Here is a 19,764-nt window from a genome sequence, read left to right as displayed (position 1 = left end):
TCCTAGCTAGAATGAAATCAAGAGAGGAGATCATGTGAGAGAGGATGCTGTTAGATTCAATTGGTTTGATAAGTCGCCTTTTTACTGACTCTGACGAATGTCACATTTCTTCCCCAGTGGGATTCACAACCTGGTCAAAGAATCATGTTACAATAACTACATTTTTGCTAAATGATTTTTATGTGGCAATTTCTTAATGAAATTAACGCTAGAGGTGCTAAAACAACAATGACTTTTAGTAAAACGGTAGATTATCATCTCATAAACACTTTTCACACTGTTCCTCACTCAATGCTATTGTATGACATATTACACTTTTACTATAGTGCATGATTAATTGTAATGTTTGTATTTCATAACAAACAACATTTACAAGCTTGTTCGAGTGTGATCAAATTACACAGTAGCTCAACTGATAGAGCGTTGCTCTTGTGATGTAATGGACTGGGGTACAAATCCTGAAGAGCACGTGAGCCAATACATGAGTTCGAAGTGTCAAACACCACAAAATGACATGGTTGCTTCAGAAATGTTTTTTGGTTTATCTCACATTTGCTTTCTATAGAACTATAGGTTAGGTTTAGATTTAAGATTTAGGGTAGGAAGGTCAGTTTTGTTTATTTAAATCTTAACAAATAACATTAACCTTAAAAACCGTATCTGTTCGGGAGAACATTTGAATTGCTTTTAGCACCATACAGTGGAATTTTCACTTCGGAACTGTTTAATGACATTTAATGAACCACAAAAATGTATTTTTCAAAAATGTTGCCACAGTAACGCAATGTTTGTTGCACGGGAGAAGGCACTCATAAATTGCTATGTCAGAGCACCCAGCCCCTTAAAACACAAAGAGAGACCCAAAAAGACCTTTTAAGTTAGTAATGTTAATTCAGCAAATAGGGAGTAGAAATTCATAGATATGATTTAAATATGAAGATAAGTGTAGACTTTAATGACATGTACACATTTAATTACAAAAGCCTTTTGTTTATATATGTATATTTGTAATGTGAATGATAATTTTTTACTTCATAACTCTCCAATCTGCAGAAGTAGCAGGAGCTTAGAATAAAGTTTAGGACAAAAAAACGTCAGTGTTTCTCACTTAGTGCTCATAGTTTTGAATGAATACATCACATTCAGTCAGGCGGTCACATACAGTCTAGTCGCACAAATATTGCAACGCATCCAAAGCTCAAATCAGATCCAAAATTCCGCCTCTGCAGATGGTCGTTTGATGATTGTAGCGAAAAATGCATTTTCAGTACAGTAAGACCAAAGAAAATTATCTACAAAAATTTTGTGAGTACTTTTCAAGTAATGAGTAAAAAGTACTATACATTTTTTGGAAATGTAATTAAGTTAAAGTACAAGTATTCAGTTTAAATTGCACTCGAGTAAAGTACAAATCCCAAAAAATAATACTTAAGTAAAATAAAATAAGAGTGTCACAGATGAGAAGCACACATATCTCTGAAGCTCAGTTTATACATTTACTCCACTAAAATAATTGAGAAATCTGCTCTAAATGTACTGTTTGTGCTTATCTTAAATTTAAGTATAACTGGCAAAAACTATGCACTACAGTTTTCCCACTTTCTTTTTGTTATTATACTTTTTTGAGCTTTATAGTCATGATTTAACACACTGATTACATTTTTGATGTATGTAGTTATGAAATCAGAGACCCTCTCCTTGAAATCCGAAAACAATTGGTCAAAAGAGACTCATATTACCAGGTGTAAATGGCAATGGTGCCTATTAATAAGCATCTTAATACTTGGCAATTAACCTCATTCCTCATAAATGGATACCTCATTCTAGTGGCAGTCCATTCAAAAGTTCCTGCCCTATTGCTTCCTCCATATAGTAAGTAGTCCCTAAGGGGGGTAAATTAGAGGTCGAGTCGAGCCTCATCCTCGAGACCCTCCTTTGCAGTCTGCAAGCTAAATAAGTTTGCCCTTTTTCACTCAATGATTAAATGGGCAGGCGTACTTGTGAAAATATAGTTTTGGTTGAGCAAAACCTGGAGCACCTGTATACGGTCTGAGTAGTTGTCTAGCAGTAAGACTCCAAGACTGGTCACTTTTTTGGTTTCCACCATTGTCTTCAGATCAGCCAGGAAATTCATGTGTTTGGTCATATCAGTGGCTAATACCTGAAGAGATGGTGGGAGATGTAATGTTAAGAACATGAATACTAAAAACAGTCCACTGTATTTGAATTGTGACAATTTAAGGTCCATTCACACTGACAACGAGGCCGCCAAGTCACTATACTTTTGGTTGCTAGCTGACTTTTCTTCTCGACTGCAGTATTCTTGACTGCACATTTTAATGATGTTTAACTCTGCTAAACTTTGTCAACAACTATCTCCAATTAGTTGTCTCTCATTTCACCTTAAAGCCACAACTCTCATTGAAAATGAATGAATGATTTGTCACTGCAAATTGCTGTCAGTGTGAACGTACCTTTAGAAAGGTTTGTCTTTCTTTAAACGTGGGTTTATAGATTGCATATCTGTATAAGTGAATATAGAAGTGATGTTGCACAGTGATTTTTCTCTGGTATGTGACAAAATATTTTCTATTTTATAATGAAAAGTCTCTGAGTTTGCAACTCGCCATATCTATAGTCATCTGCCGCAGGGACTGACGTTGTTTCTTGCTGAGATTGCGGAAGATGTCACAGTTCTCCTCCTGTAGAAGCTTGAATCCCACAGCCAGGTGATGATTCTCCAACACTGAAGCATCATTATACATTAGAGCTAGTTCAGAGTCTGAAAGTTTGAAAAGCAAACAACATGTTAAGGTCCTGCTTGGTGTTGAAATGCAGTACTGTGCAAAAGTCATAGGCAGATTAGATGTTTCACAAAAGCATTTTTATTAAACTCCTGTGACCCAGGTTTGACTGTTGTGTGCATTTTCTATATACCTTTTTGATTTGTAACTAGTTTTAGCTTGTAGTTTTCCTAAAAATGGATGCGCTCTTGCTCCATATTTAGTAAATGATGTAAACTCCAGTGCGCTGTCTGTCTGCACTGGTCTCAGAACAGTTTGAAATGCATGTTATTTTCATCCTAACTCCATATAATTTTTAGCTTATGAATGAACCCATTGGTTTTCAATTTGAAAATGCACAGTAAATATAGGAATGCATTTACTAATGTTAATGAATAGAATCATATTGTACAGTGATAACAACAATTTTTTTATATTAAAGTAAAATGACCAACAGATGTGTTAATAGAATGTTTTTTTTTTCCAAATATTTAGGGAATATTGTCCCAAAATCCACATATGTGGACAAAATGTTTATCAGCATGCAAATGCGCAAAAAATTGATGTATTTTTTAAAGTGGCATACCAAACGAAACTAGAGGCGCTACTCTTTACACCAAAACCGGTTTCAATTAAAAAACTTAAAGAGGTTTCTTACCAGAGGCACTTTTGTTGGCACTGCGCCCAAAGAAGAGATTCATGGAAATCGACGTCATGTTGTTGTGACGCGTGACTCGGTGCACCACAAATGTAACCCTTAAATGACAGTCTAGATTCTTGTGAACAGTATTCAGTCAGTTTAAATTAATTTAAATTATGCGTTGTGGACAGCTAAGCCAAAATACAATGTCCACACATGTGGACGCGGGGCCGCACAAGGTTATGATGGTTATTTTATATCTTCTACTTTAATATGTCTATAGTAAATATAAATCTTAAATGTCCAAACATTCCTTTTGCAAATAGAATAGAATAAATGTTGAACAAGGAGTCCTGCAAAAGATAGTATGGCCCACACAGATCACAGATTTTAACATCACTGAGTCAGTCTAAAATTACATAAAGAGACAGAAGCAATTGAGACAGCCTAAACACATACTGTAAAACTGTGGCAAGTTCACCAACATGCTTGGAACAACCTATCTGCCAAAAACCTTGAAAAACTGTGTGCAAGTATACTGTAAGTTGGAGACTTTGTGCTAGGCCTAGGGTGTTCTCATTTAATATTGATTAAGTTTTATGTTTACTGCACTTTGTATGAAAATAATTGACCAATAAAAAATATACATTTTTAAACATCCTCACTATACAAAATTTTTCCCAATTGCCTAAAACTTTTGCTCAGTACAGCATGTTAAGTTTGATTTGTGAATGGATTTTGGAGTAATTTTAATGATTTTTCAGAGTCATACTTGTGTTAATAAGGAACTGGTTGGTTACTCCTGGATGGTCCACATCATGAATAGCACTGGCAAACAAAGCAGCCATGACCTCAAGATCTGTGAACACGTCCTAAAAAACAATAACAAATATATTTTGCTATCAGCAATGGTTTGTCCAGAAATTAGTTCCCATGGTAACTATGTTTGTGTCACAAAAGCAGCCATGCAGACCTCTAGGGCTGGTGTGGACAAAAGAACATGTGTGGATTGCACAACATCTGCTGCGTGGACGTTATTATGATAGGCCACGTCCATATGGTAGTGATCTTCCAAAGTCATCAGGAAAGTTAAGAAGGTGTCCGATGGGATTTTAAAGGATTTGAGCAAATCTCGCTCCTGAGAATAAAAGAGTTTACAAACTTCATCAAACATCTGTTAAATCTTCAGATACTAAAATTAAAATCAGCATCAGAAGGGCAGATATCTTCAGTTAATGTTAATCACCTTGTTGACACCGCTAGAGTCCTGCTCTACCAGTTGAGCTCTGACTTTATCTGTGTTTTTATACTGTAAGTAAGGCTACAGCTATTGTAGTCTGGAGAAATGTGAAGTATTACCTGAAAAATTTTGAACATTAGGACTGTCAGTGGCCGATTCCCAGAATAATCTGCTATCTTAAACATATCCATACCCCACTGATCAATGTGCTCAAGCTCCTGGAGAGAAAAAATATGCATATTTCACTCTAACAATAATAATAGTATAGCTCTAATCATAAATGTTGTATATTTTGGGGCCACTGTATGTAACTAGAACAAACTAGACTGTATCTGGAACACAAATTAAATCACATTACATAATAGAATGTGTTAAAGAATGAAATGGAGGGATACCTTGGCCAGGATGCTCTCGTGCTGTGTGTTGACACCAAATCTGGGGATGCATGTTGGGGGGAGGCTGGGACTGGGGCTCGGTTTTCTTACTCCACTAATCTGACACATTGGACGTCGTTTTTTCTCTTCCTTACATGCTGCTGACAAAATCTCCACGTCTTGCTGTTTTTCTACAACACAAACACAAAGACCATAATGGATGTGACAAGCCCTGCACTATTTCTGATCGCCAGATTTTAGTGTGAAGAAATCTCTTAATAACCATTTCTGTAAAGTTATATCCAACAACTTGCCATGATGATGTTATTTCAACAAACCCTAAAACAACTTTACAGCTCAAATAATACATGAGTTTTAACAGAAGAATTAATGCAAGTGCTTTCATACAATTATAAGCTTCATATTTCTACCTTTAAACCCTTTAAAATTTGGCCACATTCACTAACATTGTAAGTGTAAGTGCCTCACCGTAACCTCGATTTTTGATTACAAAATCAAATCAATGATTTTGGAATAATCGTTCATGTGTTTGATGCAAAACAATGGAAAAGAATGACATTCATATGTTTATGTACTATTAAAAGTAGCACAGACGGACCTTTTATTAGACAAAAAGCATAGTCCTACTGAATATGCATAATAACGGGAATATTGCGCACATCAGGTGACTTAGAGTGTGTCAGTAATTGTATTCTTGTTAAAGTGATTACACAAGCAATGGTTTGTTGGTTGTAGCTTTGTTGAATTTACAGACACAACATCTCAAATGGTTTTATAATTGTATCTCTTCATCCTCTTTCAAGCACTCCTGCAAAAATATTGAAGTTCATAAAAAAATCCACCATCCTGCCCATTCCTAATCGGTGGGCATAACCAATCAAAGCATGTCATATATAAAGCAATAAAATTACTTTTCTAAATTACAGTACATGCTATTACACATATGTCTCACAAGTGTTTTATATTACATAAAATAGTCACTCACGTAAAAATGTGCTAGATATGAACTCCGACACCTGGTTTCCTGAACGACTGGTCTCAGATAGCTGAGTGAGCTCCCTGTTGAGCATTCTTTTAAACTAAAAATAATACAACATGAAAACATAAAAACATTCAGAAAGATTACATACTAATTACAGAACATTATATATTACATTATGAGACAGTCTGCAGTGCAGTAAATGGTAAAATAAATAATGATAAATGATCAGTTGAAGAGGAGCTGGCGACATAACACTACCAATAATCAGCCATCACTGTGCACTTGTGTACTACAGCACAATTTTCGATCACACAGTTACTAGGTTACTATAGTAACTGGGTCTATACCAAAAAAAGGTCTGTGAGGAACCAAATAATCTCATTCAGACATTGTGCATGCTGGGGTTAAGCAATCATGCATTAGCAAATTTATTACATCTATGACAAACAAAAAATGTCTGAATACTGTCAAAAACTAACATGATATAGCAGTACTGAACAACATCAACTGAAAAAGGTGGTAACCTGCCTTTCTACCTTATCAAAACCTTACAATAAACGTTCATGGTGCAACCTAATGTAATTGACTGAGTGATGTTAAATAATGTTAATATGTAGTCAAATAATGTTAATGTTGTCAGGTTGATACAGGCATATTAAATACTAGTTTGACTGGAATCAAAAAGCCTTTGTAAGCCTTATTTGAGGTTTGGGACATACACTAAAATGTTACTGACACAGTATTATAAACATAAAGACTTTTCTAATGAATGTGTTTATCTACCTGTTCCCCAAAATGCTTAATATTCAATAAAAAAGTGCTAAATGATGCCATTAGAATGGTTATAATCAACTCTTACTTTATTTGAGGCCATTTCACTAACGGAATGACGTGTTTGCAGGGTCTCCAGCTGATCCAAACACCAATCCAGCTCTTCAAGAGTCTCAACGGCAAGTTTCTGATGCGCCTCATCTGCAACTACAAAACTACTAATCTTAGAACAGTCTTGGTCCTATTGGACAATGTGTTAGAACTGTGTTTTTAACTGGTTATGTCCCTTCAATTCCAATATTATTCTGATGTTTATTTTCAACAGTGCTGCAAAATAAAAGTTTGTTCAGCTCTTTCCCTGTGTCAACCACTTGTTAAAATGTTTTTACTAACAGATTTATCAGATAAACATATTATATAATAATTTCTAATGCATTTTTAATGCCCTAATTATTTTTGTTTTTACATTATAGTGTCATTACTCAAGTAGAGAGTAAAATTAATTAGCAACATGTATTTAATGTTTCAGAGAGATATTGTTAGTTCTTTTGTTACCATATTTGCTTGCAATGTGTCTTATACGGACAGTGTAGTGTAAAATGCTACTTATTGAGTCCAAAGGTTTAGTATACTGTAAATCAAATTTGCATGTAAAATAAATAACTGCCAATTCTTTTCTTTTTTCACATTTCAGAACAATAGCATAATATTACAAATAGAGATATTTCAGGTAATTTGGGATCATGTAAAACAAAAAGTAAGAAGTTTAGAGTTTCATTTCATTCTGTGCTGACAAAAAAAAAAAAAAGATAAATCCCATCCTATGATATGTAAATTATTTTTTTGTGGTTCATGGTACTATTAATCAATTTTAATTTAAAAGCTCATTTTTATTTTATTTTGTGCAATACAAATGTTGGCACTGTGTTGGGTTGCCACATAAGCCTTAGGAAAAACCTGATGAGAAACACTATGTTCGAATAAACCTACAGGCATTCTGGTGATTATTCAAATGTTCAGAGATCTGCACAAAAAATACATAAAAAAATCCTAATTTATGGCCGTCTCATGTTTTCTCACCTGATAAGTTTGTCTTGCAGACAGATTGAGGGTTAGTGCCTGATGGTCTCCTAACATAAACAATAAATAAATAAAAATAAGAAATCACACAAACTTATTTTTTTATATCATTGTGAGGACTCTCCATAGACTTCCATGCATTTTTTACAGATCTAACAAAAATGTCTATCCCCTAACATTTGGTACCCACAATGTACACACACACACACACACACACACACACACACACACACACACACACACACACATGTTGTGTTTCCATGTTTTATGGGGACTTTCCATAGACATAATGGTTTTTATACTGTACAAACTTTATATTCTATCCCCTAAACCTAACCCTACCCCTAAACCTAACCCTCACAGAAAACTTTCTGCATTTTTACATTTTCAAAAAACATAAATTAGTATGATTTATAAGCTGTTTTCCTCATGGGGACCGACAAAATGTCCCCACAAGGTCAAAAATGTCAGGTTTTACTATCCTTATGGGGACATTTGGTCCCCACAAAGTGATAAATACACGCTCACACACACACACACACACACACACACACACACACTATATATATATACACATTATATATGGTAAATGGTCTGCACTTATATTGCTCCTTTTTAACCTTAGCGGTAAATAAAGTGCTTTACATTGTGTCTCATTCACCCATTCACACACACATTCACACATCAATGACGGCAGAGCTGCCATGCAAGGTGCTAGCCTGCCATTGGTAGCAACTTGGGGTTCAGTGTCTTGCCCAAGGACACTTCAGCATGTGGAGTCCTGTGAGCCGAGAATCGAACCACCAACCCTGCGATTAGTGGACAATTCGCTCTACCACCTTAGCCACAGCCGCCCCACATATATATATATATATATATATATATATATATATATATATATATATATATATATATACGTGTATATTTATATTAGTTTATATATATTTAATGGCACAAATCTTTTTAATGATGTTAACACATAATATGACCCTTTCAATAAACCATAGTTCCCCTTCTGTCACTCACTCGAAGTTGTGTCGATGAAGTGACACTAGGGGTCGTTCTTGGGAGCCACAAACACATCTGATCTTTGAGAAAATGCCAATGGGAATTAGCAAGTGGAATTTGCATGCCACTCCCCGGACATATATGTATAAAATGTCCTTCAACCTACGGGTATGAGGCAGTCGGTTAGCACTGGGGCAGCTGCGAGCGTTGGGCTGTAGTGGAATCCTCCACTCCCTCTGAACCCTCACGGCTCGATGATTGTTCCTGGGGCCAGTGCGCCGCTCACGGACACACTCCTCCCCTGTTCCTTTCTTCCCGAAGGTGCATGAGGAGCTCACACGATCGTGGCGGGCAACTTTTACTGCCCGGACCCGATTCCCGCAGAGCGTGGTCTCCTATGCAGGCGATGTCCACCCTGGTGGTCCAGGAGCGCCACCTTTGGCTCAACCTTGTTGAGTCAAGGGAGGCTGAAAAGGTTCGATTCCTTGACGCCTCCATCTCCCAGGTTGGCCTATTCGGCGACACCTTCAGAGACATTGCTTGGCAGTGTTCGACGGTGAGGAAGCAGACGGAGGCCATTCAACTTATCCTGCCCTGGAGCAGATCAAGGTCTCACACCCCAGGCCCCAGTTGGTTGATAATTTTACTGACTTGGATCTTTGAGTCTCATTCAGCAAAATGAACAAATCTTTATTCAAGTCATTTCGTTCATTTGAGCAGAATTAAATAAAAAATGTAACATTTTCAATAGCCAAATCCCGCCAACACGTCTACTTACGCAAACTTTGATAATAGTCCCACTCCCAATAAGGAAATATTATAATGCGGTCAAGGACAAATTATGAGAAAGAGAAAGATTCGTTTTGAAAGATGAATGAGCCATCAAACCCACCATATGCTGATACCTGTGCCAAGCATTTTATCAGTGTAGCACAGAAGTGGAACATGCATAGATAGAGCTGCCTTGCACTGCGAGGCACATTACAAAAGTTGTTAAAAAGTTGCGAGGTGTGATGCAAGCGCAAAGTGTACTTGTGAGCGCAATGTGATCGTCTGTGATGTGCAACTGCTGCCGGGTCCTTGAATAACGTATAACAGGCCAGTAAAGGCAGACGGTGAAGTTTCTAGTGCCCGTATAGGGAGTGGCGGTACTGATTATCGGCTAACGGAAACCCTGCTGGATGTGTCACAGTGTCTTTGGCTGTGTCTCATTTGGAAGGCTGCGTCCTCCGGAGGTCGCATTTGTCGGTTGAACACGTCATCGAAGCTGTCTTGTTTCATAAAAGTGATTAGGACACTTCGAATGCAGCCTTCGAATGTGACCTTCTTTCATGGGAATTCAGAGGATGCATGAGGTGTACCCTTCGTGGGCACTCACAAATGATTTGCTTCAACGGATATGTCTAAAAAAATTATTCCAATTTGCCCGTAAATATGATGTTCAAACGCAAGTACAGGTGAAACTCGAAAAATTAGAATATCGTGCAAAAGTTCATTAATTTCAGTAATTCAACTTAAAAGGTGAAACTAATATATTACATAGACTCATTACAAGCAAAGTAAGATATTTCAAGCCTTTATTTGATATAATTTTGATGATTATGGCTTACAGCTTATGAAAACCCCAAATTCAGAATCTCAGAAAATTAGAATATTACATGAAATCAATAAAAAAAAGGATTTAAAATACAGAAATGTCAGCCCTCTGAAAAGTATAATCATGCATATGTACTCAGTACTTGGTTTGGGCCCCTTTTGCATTAATTACTGCCTCAATGCGACGTGGCATGGATGCTATCAGCCTGTGGCACTGCTGAGGTGTTATGGAAGACCAAGATGCTTCAATAGCAGCCTTCAGCTCTTCTGCATTGTTTGGTCTCATGTCTCTCATCTTTCTCTTGACAATGCGTTCAGGTCAGGCGAGTTTGCTGGCCAATCAAGCACAGTAATACCATGGTCATTGAACCAGGTTTTGGTACTTTTGGCAGTGTGGGCAGGTGCCAAGTCCTGCTGGAAAATGAAGTCAGCACCTCCATAAAGCTTGTCTGCTGAAGGAAGCATGAAGTGCTCTAAAATGTCCCGGTAGACGGCTGCGTTGACTCTGGACTTAATAAAGCACAGTGGACCAACACCAGCCGATGACATGGCTCCCCAAACCAACACAGACTGTGGAAACTCACGCTGGACTTCAAGCATCTTGGATTGTGTGCCTCTCCATTCTTCCTCCAGACTCTGGGACCTTGGTTTCCAAATAAGATGCAAAATTTGCTCTCATCAGAAAAGAGGACTTTGGACCACTGAGCAACAGACCAGTTCTTTTTTTCTTTAGCCCAGGTAAGACGTTTGACATTTGAAGCCCATGTTCAGGACCCGTCTGTGTGTGGTGGCTCTTGATGCAGTAACTCCAGCCTCAGTCCACTCCTTGTGAAGCTCGCCAACACATTTGAATGGCCTTTTCCTGACAATCCTCTCCAGGCTACGGTCATCCCTGCTGCTTGTGCACCTTTTTCTTCCACACTTTTCCCTTCCACTTAACTTTCTATTAATGTGCTTTGATACAGCACTTTGAGAACATCCAACTTCTTTTGCAATTACCTTTTGAGGCTTTCCCTCCTTGTGGAGGGTGTCAATGATGGTTTTCTGCACAACTGTCAGGTCAGCAGTCTTCCCCATGATTGTGAATTCAACTGAACCAGACTGAGAGACCATTTAAAGGCTCAGGAACCCTTTGCAGGTGTTTTGGATTAATTAGCTGATTAGATTGTGACACTTTGAGCCTACAATACTGAACCTTTTCACAATATTCTAATTTTCTGAGATTCTGAATTTGGGGTTTTCATAAGCTGTAAGCCATAATCATCAAAATTATATCAAATAAAGGCTTGAAATATCTTACTTTGCTTGTAATGAATCTATATAATATATTAGTTTCACCTTTTAAGTTGAATTACTGAAATTAATGAACTTTTGCACGATATTCAAATTTTTCGAGTTTCACCTGTAATAATAACCCCCAAGTTGAAGTACCTCAGTAGATGGGTGCAGAGTATATAATATGTATAATTATTATGAATATATAATTAAAATAATCTATTAGACTAAAAGTACACCTGTAAAATATATTTCCATTTCTCTTTACATCATTATAACTCTCCTAAAATGTACCTCATACATCCCCTTCTAAAGGGACATTGTTTCCTTCTCACTCAAAGCGCTCGCGCTTCTTAAAGTGTGGCATGCTCTTACAGCAACCATGTTACATGTTACGTCCTACAAAGGCCGTCTCATTTAAACAAGGCTTGTTTAAAGTAGGACACTTGGTATACTGCAGCCTTCAATGTATGTGTCCTACTTAGCATGCAGACTTCGAAATGAGACACAGCTTCTGTTTGATAGTGCAAAAGACAATGCAGAATTTGGAGATATTGAAGGAACCCTACAGGAAATATACACTGTCATTAGCCCAATTAATCATCCATCCATCCATCCATCGTCAACCGCTTATCCTGTGTACAGGGTCGCGGGGGGGCTGGAGCCTATCCCAGCTAACATTGGGCGAAAGGCGGGGGACACCCTGGACAGGTCGCCAGTCCATCGCAGCCAATTAATCATACCGGTTAAAATTGTGAACGGTGTCTAAAAGGAGTTTTTGCTGTATTTTGTTGAGTTAATTGTAAATGACAGTGCAGACTTTTTTGCATGAGTGGTGTACATAGTCACATGACCAGAGCTCAGTCCAAATCACTGAGCTACAATTTTTTTGCCATTCTGGTGGTTAATGTGAACATTAACTGAAGATCCTGACCCATATCTGCATGATTTTATGCACTGCACTGCTGCCACACAATTGGCTAAATAGATAATTGGATGGATGGTTGTTGGTGCCAGATGGTATTTCTGTAACTGCCGATCTCTTGGGCTTTTCACAGACACAACAGTCTCTAGAATGTACGTATTTACTTATAGAATATAATGTTGTATATATATATATTTAAAAAACAAATTATATATTTTTTTTTTTCTCTGAGAGCATCAATAATCCTTCTCTTCTTTGATTGTTTTGGCTGTAGACTCACCTGTTGCTTTTGTCTTGCACGTGTGTTAAAGCTGCAACATTACCCCTCACAGTACGTAGACTGGCAAGAACCTACAACAAACACACACAAAGACATAAAAAATATAAATAAAAAAAGAATGGGTTTGTACAACAAAAACTGAGTAAAATAAATAAATAAAAAATGGCAAAAAAAAAGGTGCTATAATAAGTCAAAATCAAAATCATAAATTTCAAAATCATAAAGATCTAAATGGTAAGCAATACGTATAGCTCATGTCCAAACTAGAAAATGTATTTGGGGTCTAAACACTTTTGAAAGGTTTTGTATATTTACAGTTTTGCTTTGTTCTTTATATATTTACCAAATTGGCACCCAACTGACCTGAGCAAATGGTGTTACAATCATGTCCTCTCCATGACTGCAAAAAAAAAGTAAAAAAATCATGAATTCAACATGTTTCTTTGTTCTCTTATCAAAAATTAAAGGGATAATTAATTCAAAAATGACAATTCTCTCATCATTTACTCACCCTCATGCCATCCTGGATGTGTTTGACATTGTTCCCTATCTGTCACTCACTCGACGTTGTGTCGATGAAGTGACACTAGGGGTCACTCTTGGGAGCCCGATACACATCTGATCTTTGATATAGGTACATATGGGTATAAAGCAGCTGGCATGCGAACCGCTCATTCAGATTTTCTCTTTGGAGCATGTTCACTGAGCTTCCCATTCACCTCTGCTGGATTCCTGACAGCGCATTACAGCGGATTTCTCCCCCCTTTGCACTGGTGCACTGCAGAGATCGCCCCTGGGTGCTTGGGCAGAACGAAACTGAAAAAGTGTATTCTAAAATAGTATTTTCCCTAAAAGAGTCAATTCTAAAGCATCACACACGGAAACGTCTTTTTAGAAGATCTATCCGCTTGTGTGTTATTCCTGGTTGTAGTTGTTATCTCTTGCCTTCCTATGGCCTCGATCGCTGTTTTTCGTGACTGCCCCCCTCGGGTACGGTCGGCCATTCTCAGGCTGACAGCGAAATGATGGACATCCCCAACCGATCTGCTGGTGGGTATCAGGAGTCAGGTAAATGCTTCGATGTCCCTCGACTCAGCACGGCCACAGGGCCCAAGCCGCTTCAATGTGGCACCTCTGGATCTGCCCCGACACGAGGCCCCACCCGCCGGTACGCCAACATGATTGTCCCCTTTGTCCCCCTCGCCCGGAGCTTGGACGCGTGGCTTGCGCTCTCCAACCCATCGCGATGGCTGGCCTGGACCGTTCGACTCAGCTATGCGATTCAGTTCGCAAGGCGCCCGCTTCACTTAGGTGAAAGGAGAGAATGGCACTACCTTGAGCGCAGAAATCGCTACCCTTCTATGGAAGGGTGCGATAGAGCCTGTCCCTCCGGCCGAGATGAAGAACGGTTTAACAGCCCCTACTTCTTTGTACCGAAGAAAGGCGGTGGGTTGTGGCCAATCTTGGACCTGCGAGTACTGAACAGAGCTTTACACAGACTCCCGTTCAAGATTCTAGCAAGTGTCCGGCATCAAGGTTGGTTCACAGCGGTAGACCTGAAGGACACGTATTTCCACGTCTGGATTCTACCTCAGCACAAACCCTTCCTGCAGTATAAGTTCTAAGGTCATACGCATCAGTACATGGTCCTCCCTTTCGGCCTGTCCCTCTCCCCTCGCATCTTCATGAAGGGCACAGAGGCAGCCCTTGCTCCATTAAGGGAAGTAGGCATTTGCATCCTCAACTATCTAGATGACTGACAAATCCTAGCTCACTCTCAGGATGTGTTGTGTGCGTACAGGGACCTGTTGCTCTCGCACCTCAGCCGGCTACGGCTTCGGGTCAACTGATAAAAGAGCAAGCTCCTCCCAGTTCAGAGCATCTCTTTTCTCGGCTAGGAGTTGGACTCAGCCTCAAGAACGAGGGTGACCAGTCGGGGGTGACCTGTTTGAAGGCGTTCAGACAGAAGACAGTGGTTCCACTGAAACTGTTTCTGAGGCTCCTGGGGCATATGGCATCCTCAGTAGTGACCACACTGCTCGGGTTGGTGCATATGAGACTGCTTCAGCACTGGCTCCAGACTCGAGCCCATGGGCATGGTGCCGCTTGACACATTTTGTGGCTATCACGGCGGTCTGTCGCCGCCTCTTCAGCCCTTGGACCAACCTCACATTTCTACTGGCAGGTGTTCCCCTAGAACAGTTCTCCAGGCGTATCGTGGTTATGACAGATGCCTCCAAGATGGGCTGGGGCACTGTATGCAATGGGCATTCAGCCACCGGCTCCTGGATGGGCCCAAGGCTACGTTGGCACATCAACTGCCTCGAGTTGTTGGCAATACTACTCATCCTGTGGAGGTTCTGGCCCTTGATCCAGGGCAGGCACGAACAGATAACATGACAACGGTGGCATACATCAACCGTCAAGGCGGTTTACGCTCCCGTTGTCCACCGTCTCCTCCTCTAGAGTCAGCAGTACCTCAAGTCGCTGCGAGCCACTCACATCCCGGGCAACCTCAACACTACAGCGGATGCGCTGTCTCAACAGTTTACCCGCAAGGGAGAGTGGAAAGTCCCCCCTCAGTTGGTCCAGCTGAGTCTACAAAATGTTTACATTTGAATCTTTCCTCATATTTATTTCCTTGTTGTAAAGAGCTGTTCACACCAACAGCAAAATAAACACTGGCCGCTTATGTGCTTTTAAGGAATAGTTTGCCCAAAAATGAAAATTCTGTCATTATTTACTCACCCTAGTGGTGTAACTACAAACAGTGCTGGATGTGCATCCTAGGATGAAAGGGGCCCATGATGACCGTCCAAAAGGAAGGGGTAGCCTGCCCTATTCTTTTTTGTACAGTCGACTTACATTTACATTTATGCATTTGGCAGACGCTTTTATCCAAAACGACTTACAGTGCACTTATTACAGGAACAATCCCCCCGGAGCAACCTGGAGTTAAGTGTCTTACTCAAGGACACAATGGTGGTGGCCGTGGGGTTCGAACCAACAACCTTCTGATTAACAGCCCTGTGCTTTAGCCACTACGCCACCACTTGTCCTCAAAGGGCCGTTCGATGCTCATAACTATGGAATGATATTCCGGACATTATTCAAAAGGAATTGCAAATTGTATTTGCAATTGTGTTTTCAATTTGTGGACGCATAAAATGTGACATATTCCAAACGCAATTGCAAATCATGCATTACGGTTTGCATTTTCGTTTACGCGAATGCACAGTGACTGCCAAATTTCAAATGGAAAAGCAAAGTCCGTTTGCAACTGTGTTTCCCATATCTTACGAGTTTTGGCCCTGTCATATTTAAATAGCAATTTCAAATACCACGTCTGCTTTTTCACTTTCTCAGCGTCGCGTATGTAGCCAGCCAAAACTCAAATGGAATACTAATTCCCTTAGTATTTCCATTTCCGATGCCTTACACGGAAACCTGTCAATCAGGGTCAAGGGTGGAATTATGCTATGGGGCGTGTTTGTCTTGGGAAGTGACATCACACACAGTCTATCAGGATCAATAATTAGCACTGCACTTTATTCATCTATAATCTCACACTGGACTGTCAACATATTCTCCTCAATATACTACTTCATAGATATATATATATTTCATATACTCCTACTTATTGTATTGTATATTGTGTGTATTGTTTACTGTACATTGTATATAATTATTGTGTTGTGTAAGTATGTGTACATTTGATTTGTAAATTGTTTTGTGTAAGTATGTTGTTTACTGTAATTGGTATATGTCTCGTCACTGTCATGACTGCTATGTTGCTCGGAACTGCACACAAGAATTTCACCTACTGTTGCACTTGTGTACATAGTAGTGTGACAATAAAGTGATTTGATTTGATTTGATAAACCGGCATCTGTTCAGGGCATCACCTCTTGACCGTCGACTGTGAGTGACGTCACTTCCCAAGACAAACACGCCCCATAGCATAATCCCACCCTTGACCCTGATTGACAGGTTTCTGTGTAAGGCATCGGAAATGGAAATACTAAGGGAATTAGTATTCCATTTGAGTATTAGAAAATCAGTTATTTTGAATTCTTATAATAAAGGTGGCTTAAATTTCATTGATTTTGATTCTCTTAACAATACCTTGAAAATTAATTGGCTTAAACGTTTCCTTCACAATCAATCTTCTATTTGGAGTATAATTCCAAGATATATTTTTTCTCAATTAGGAGGTATACATTTTCTTTTAATGTGCAATTATTCAATTAGTAAACTTCCTGTCAAACTTTCCAATTATCATCAGCAGATGCTTATGGCTTGGAAACTTATTTACAAGCATAATTTCTCGCCACACAATTTTTTAATTTGGAACAACTGTAATATTCTTCATAAGAGGAAATCTTTATTTCTTGAAAACTGGTTCAATAATGGGGTGATATTAGTAAACCAGCTATTTGATAGTGAAGGTAATTTATTTAATTATTCCGATTTTGTTTCAGGATACCAATTCCCAGTATCTAGTAAAGAATTTAATATAGTTTTCAAGGCCATCTCTTTGGAAATCTGTATGCTGTTTAGAAACAATAATAGTGCTACAGTGACTTCTGTTTCTCCCCCTAGCCCTGAATCTACTGTGGTTGGTTCTATTTGTTTTTCAATACATAAATCCAATTATAAAATTAGGTCATTATTTTTGGACCCTGTTACTTCAATTCCTTCCTCCATTTCTTATTGGAATAACCTTTTTGATTATATTAAATGTCATATGTTTGGTCACTTCCTCAGACATTTTTTCTAACTAATAAAGTTAAAGAAATATCCTATAAAATTATTCATAGATTGTATCCAGTTAAATACTTTTTAAAGAAATTTAGAAATGATATTGATACTTCCTGCTCTTTTTGTGAAGCCTCCTCTGAAACTGTTGATCATTTGTTTTGGGAATGTCTTTTTACTCGGTCTTTCTGGAACAATATTGATGCTCTGATTGTCCTTTATCATATAGACACATTCTTTTTGGATTTTATGTTAAAGACAAGAATCTAATTAATGCATGTTTTTGTATAAACCTTCTTTTATATATTGGAAAGTTTCATATCCATAAATGTAAATATATGAAAAGTAAACCCCACTTTAGCTTTTTCAAAGAAGAATTGAAGATGTATTTAAATACAATTTCAACTTCTGTTAACAAGAAAGCAATGAAAACATCCAGAATTAGTGCCATGTTTAATATTCTCTCTCAATGTTTTTTTCTTTTGTGCCCTCTTCTTCTTTTTTTTTCTTTCTTCTCTTACTCTCTTTTCTTTTTAGACTATTGTTGAATATATTTAAATTTCTTTCACATTTCCTCTCTTAATGTATTCTGAACCATAATTTCTCTTTTGTTTTGAAAGATTGTTTATATTTCTTGTATGTATTGTCTTGTTCTGTTTGTTAATATTGCAATAAAAAAAACAATTAAAAAAAAAATAGTATTCCATTTGAGTTTTGGCTGGCTACATACGCGACGCTGAGAAAGTGAAAAAGCAGACGTGGTAATTGAAATTGCTATTTAAATATGACAGGGCCAAAACTCGTAAGATATGGGAAACACAGTTGCAAACGGACTTTGCTTTTCCATTTGAAATTTGGCAGTCACTGTGCGTTCGCTTAAACGAAAATGCAAACCGTAATGCGCGATTTGCAATTGCGTTTGGATTATGTCACATTTTATGCGTCCACAAATTGAAAACGCAATTGCAAATACAATTTGCAATTCCTTTTGAATAATGTCCGGAATATCATTCCATACATAACAGTGTTGGGGGATGTTATGTGTCGGCCTGGTGCACTGGCTACGAGGCACGCAGTAGTCTGCCAGTTCATGTAACACAGTTCAGCTAGTTGTGCCGTTTTTATAGGGGACCCCTACTGTCATTTCATCGACACAACGTCGAGTGAGTGGCAGATAGTGAACATGCTGGTTAATTCAGTAAACTCCATTCCCTGATGGAGGGAACGAGATGTTGTGTCCCTCCTGCCACAACGCTGGACTACCCGCTGAAATGGCCGGGACCTTCTCTCTCAACTCCTCAGCACAAAACCTGAATGAGTGGTTAGCACGCCAGCTCCTTTATACCCATATGTTCGGTGGTTTAATATATGTCTTTTGAAGCATTGCAATCACTTTGGGTCAGAAACAGATCACTATTTAATAAAAAAAAATATTTACCATAAAACTATAAGAATATAAGAATATAAAAGAATTTGAAAATGAAAGTGGAAATTTATAGTAAAAAAAGACTACAATATTGATCTGTTTCTCACCCGCACCTATTATAACGCTTGTGAAGATATGGATTTAACAACTAAAGCCATTTGGATTACTTTTATGGTGCCTTTATGTGATTTTTGGAGCATTAAAGGTCTGGTCACCATTCACTAGCATTGTATGTACCTATAGAGATATTCTACAAATCTGTGTTTGTGTTCAGCAGAAGACAGATATACATACACATTTTAGATGGAATGAGGGTGAGTAAATGATAAATAGAATTTTAATTCTTGGGTTAACTATCCCTTTAATAACTTGCCTCTGAAACAACTTTCCTATTCTGCTGAAGTCCCAAATCCATCTTACATTTCAACCTCTCCCTCTAACCACATGTCATAGCGACGTCTTTTCATGATTCAATCAATTCCCAATAGATAAAATCAAGTCCTGCCTTCCATTTTTTTTTTCACATTGAAAATCCTTTTTCACTCATAAATACGTCTGATTACCAAGTAAAATATATACACATAAAATTACAACTTTTAAAAGCT

General features: G+C 38.3%; 1 protein-coding gene across 6 annotated transcripts in view; it reads right to left on the bottom strand.

Annotated features, from left to right (window-relative positions):
- The window catches only part of pde4cb (phosphodiesterase 4C, cAMP-specific b), a 132,831-nt gene that overhangs the window by 7,275 nt on the left and 105,792 nt on the right, over positions 1–19,764 (bottom strand). For 4 of the 6 annotated variants that reach the window (XM_052101170.1, XM_052101167.1, XM_052101172.1 and 1 more), the window contains 11 exons: positions 13,339–13,375; positions 12,976–13,046; positions 7,892–7,941; positions 6,900–7,018; positions 6,044–6,137; positions 5,059–5,228; positions 4,783–4,881; positions 4,397–4,561; positions 4,196–4,295; positions 2,628–2,782; positions 2,039–2,161 (listed from right to left, as the gene is read on the bottom strand). In XM_052101170.1, coding sequence (XP_051957130.1) covers positions 2,039–2,161; positions 2,628–2,782; positions 4,196–4,295; positions 4,397–4,561; positions 4,783–4,881; positions 5,059–5,228; positions 6,044–6,137; positions 6,900–7,018; positions 7,892–7,941; positions 12,976–13,046; positions 13,339–13,375 — 1,183 coding nt within the window. Of the gene's footprint in view, positions 1–2,038; positions 2,162–2,627; positions 2,783–4,195; positions 4,296–4,396; positions 4,562–4,782; positions 4,882–5,058; positions 5,229–6,043; positions 6,138–6,899; positions 7,019–7,891; positions 7,942–12,975; positions 13,047–13,338; positions 13,376–13,486; positions 13,631–19,764 lie in introns of those variants that run through there. The other 2 variants (XM_052101173.1, XM_052101168.1) reach the window with 2 other exon arrangements.

The sequence above is a fragment of the Xyrauchen texanus genome, chromosome 32 (assembly GCF_025860055.1).
Source record: "Xyrauchen texanus isolate HMW12.3.18 chromosome 32, RBS_HiC_50CHRs, whole genome shotgun sequence".
Classification (NCBI taxonomy): domain Eukaryota; kingdom Metazoa; phylum Chordata; class Actinopteri; order Cypriniformes; family Catostomidae; genus Xyrauchen; species Xyrauchen texanus.
Note: the sequence above shows the minus strand (reverse complement) of the source record. Positions and strands in the feature narration are given on the sequence as shown.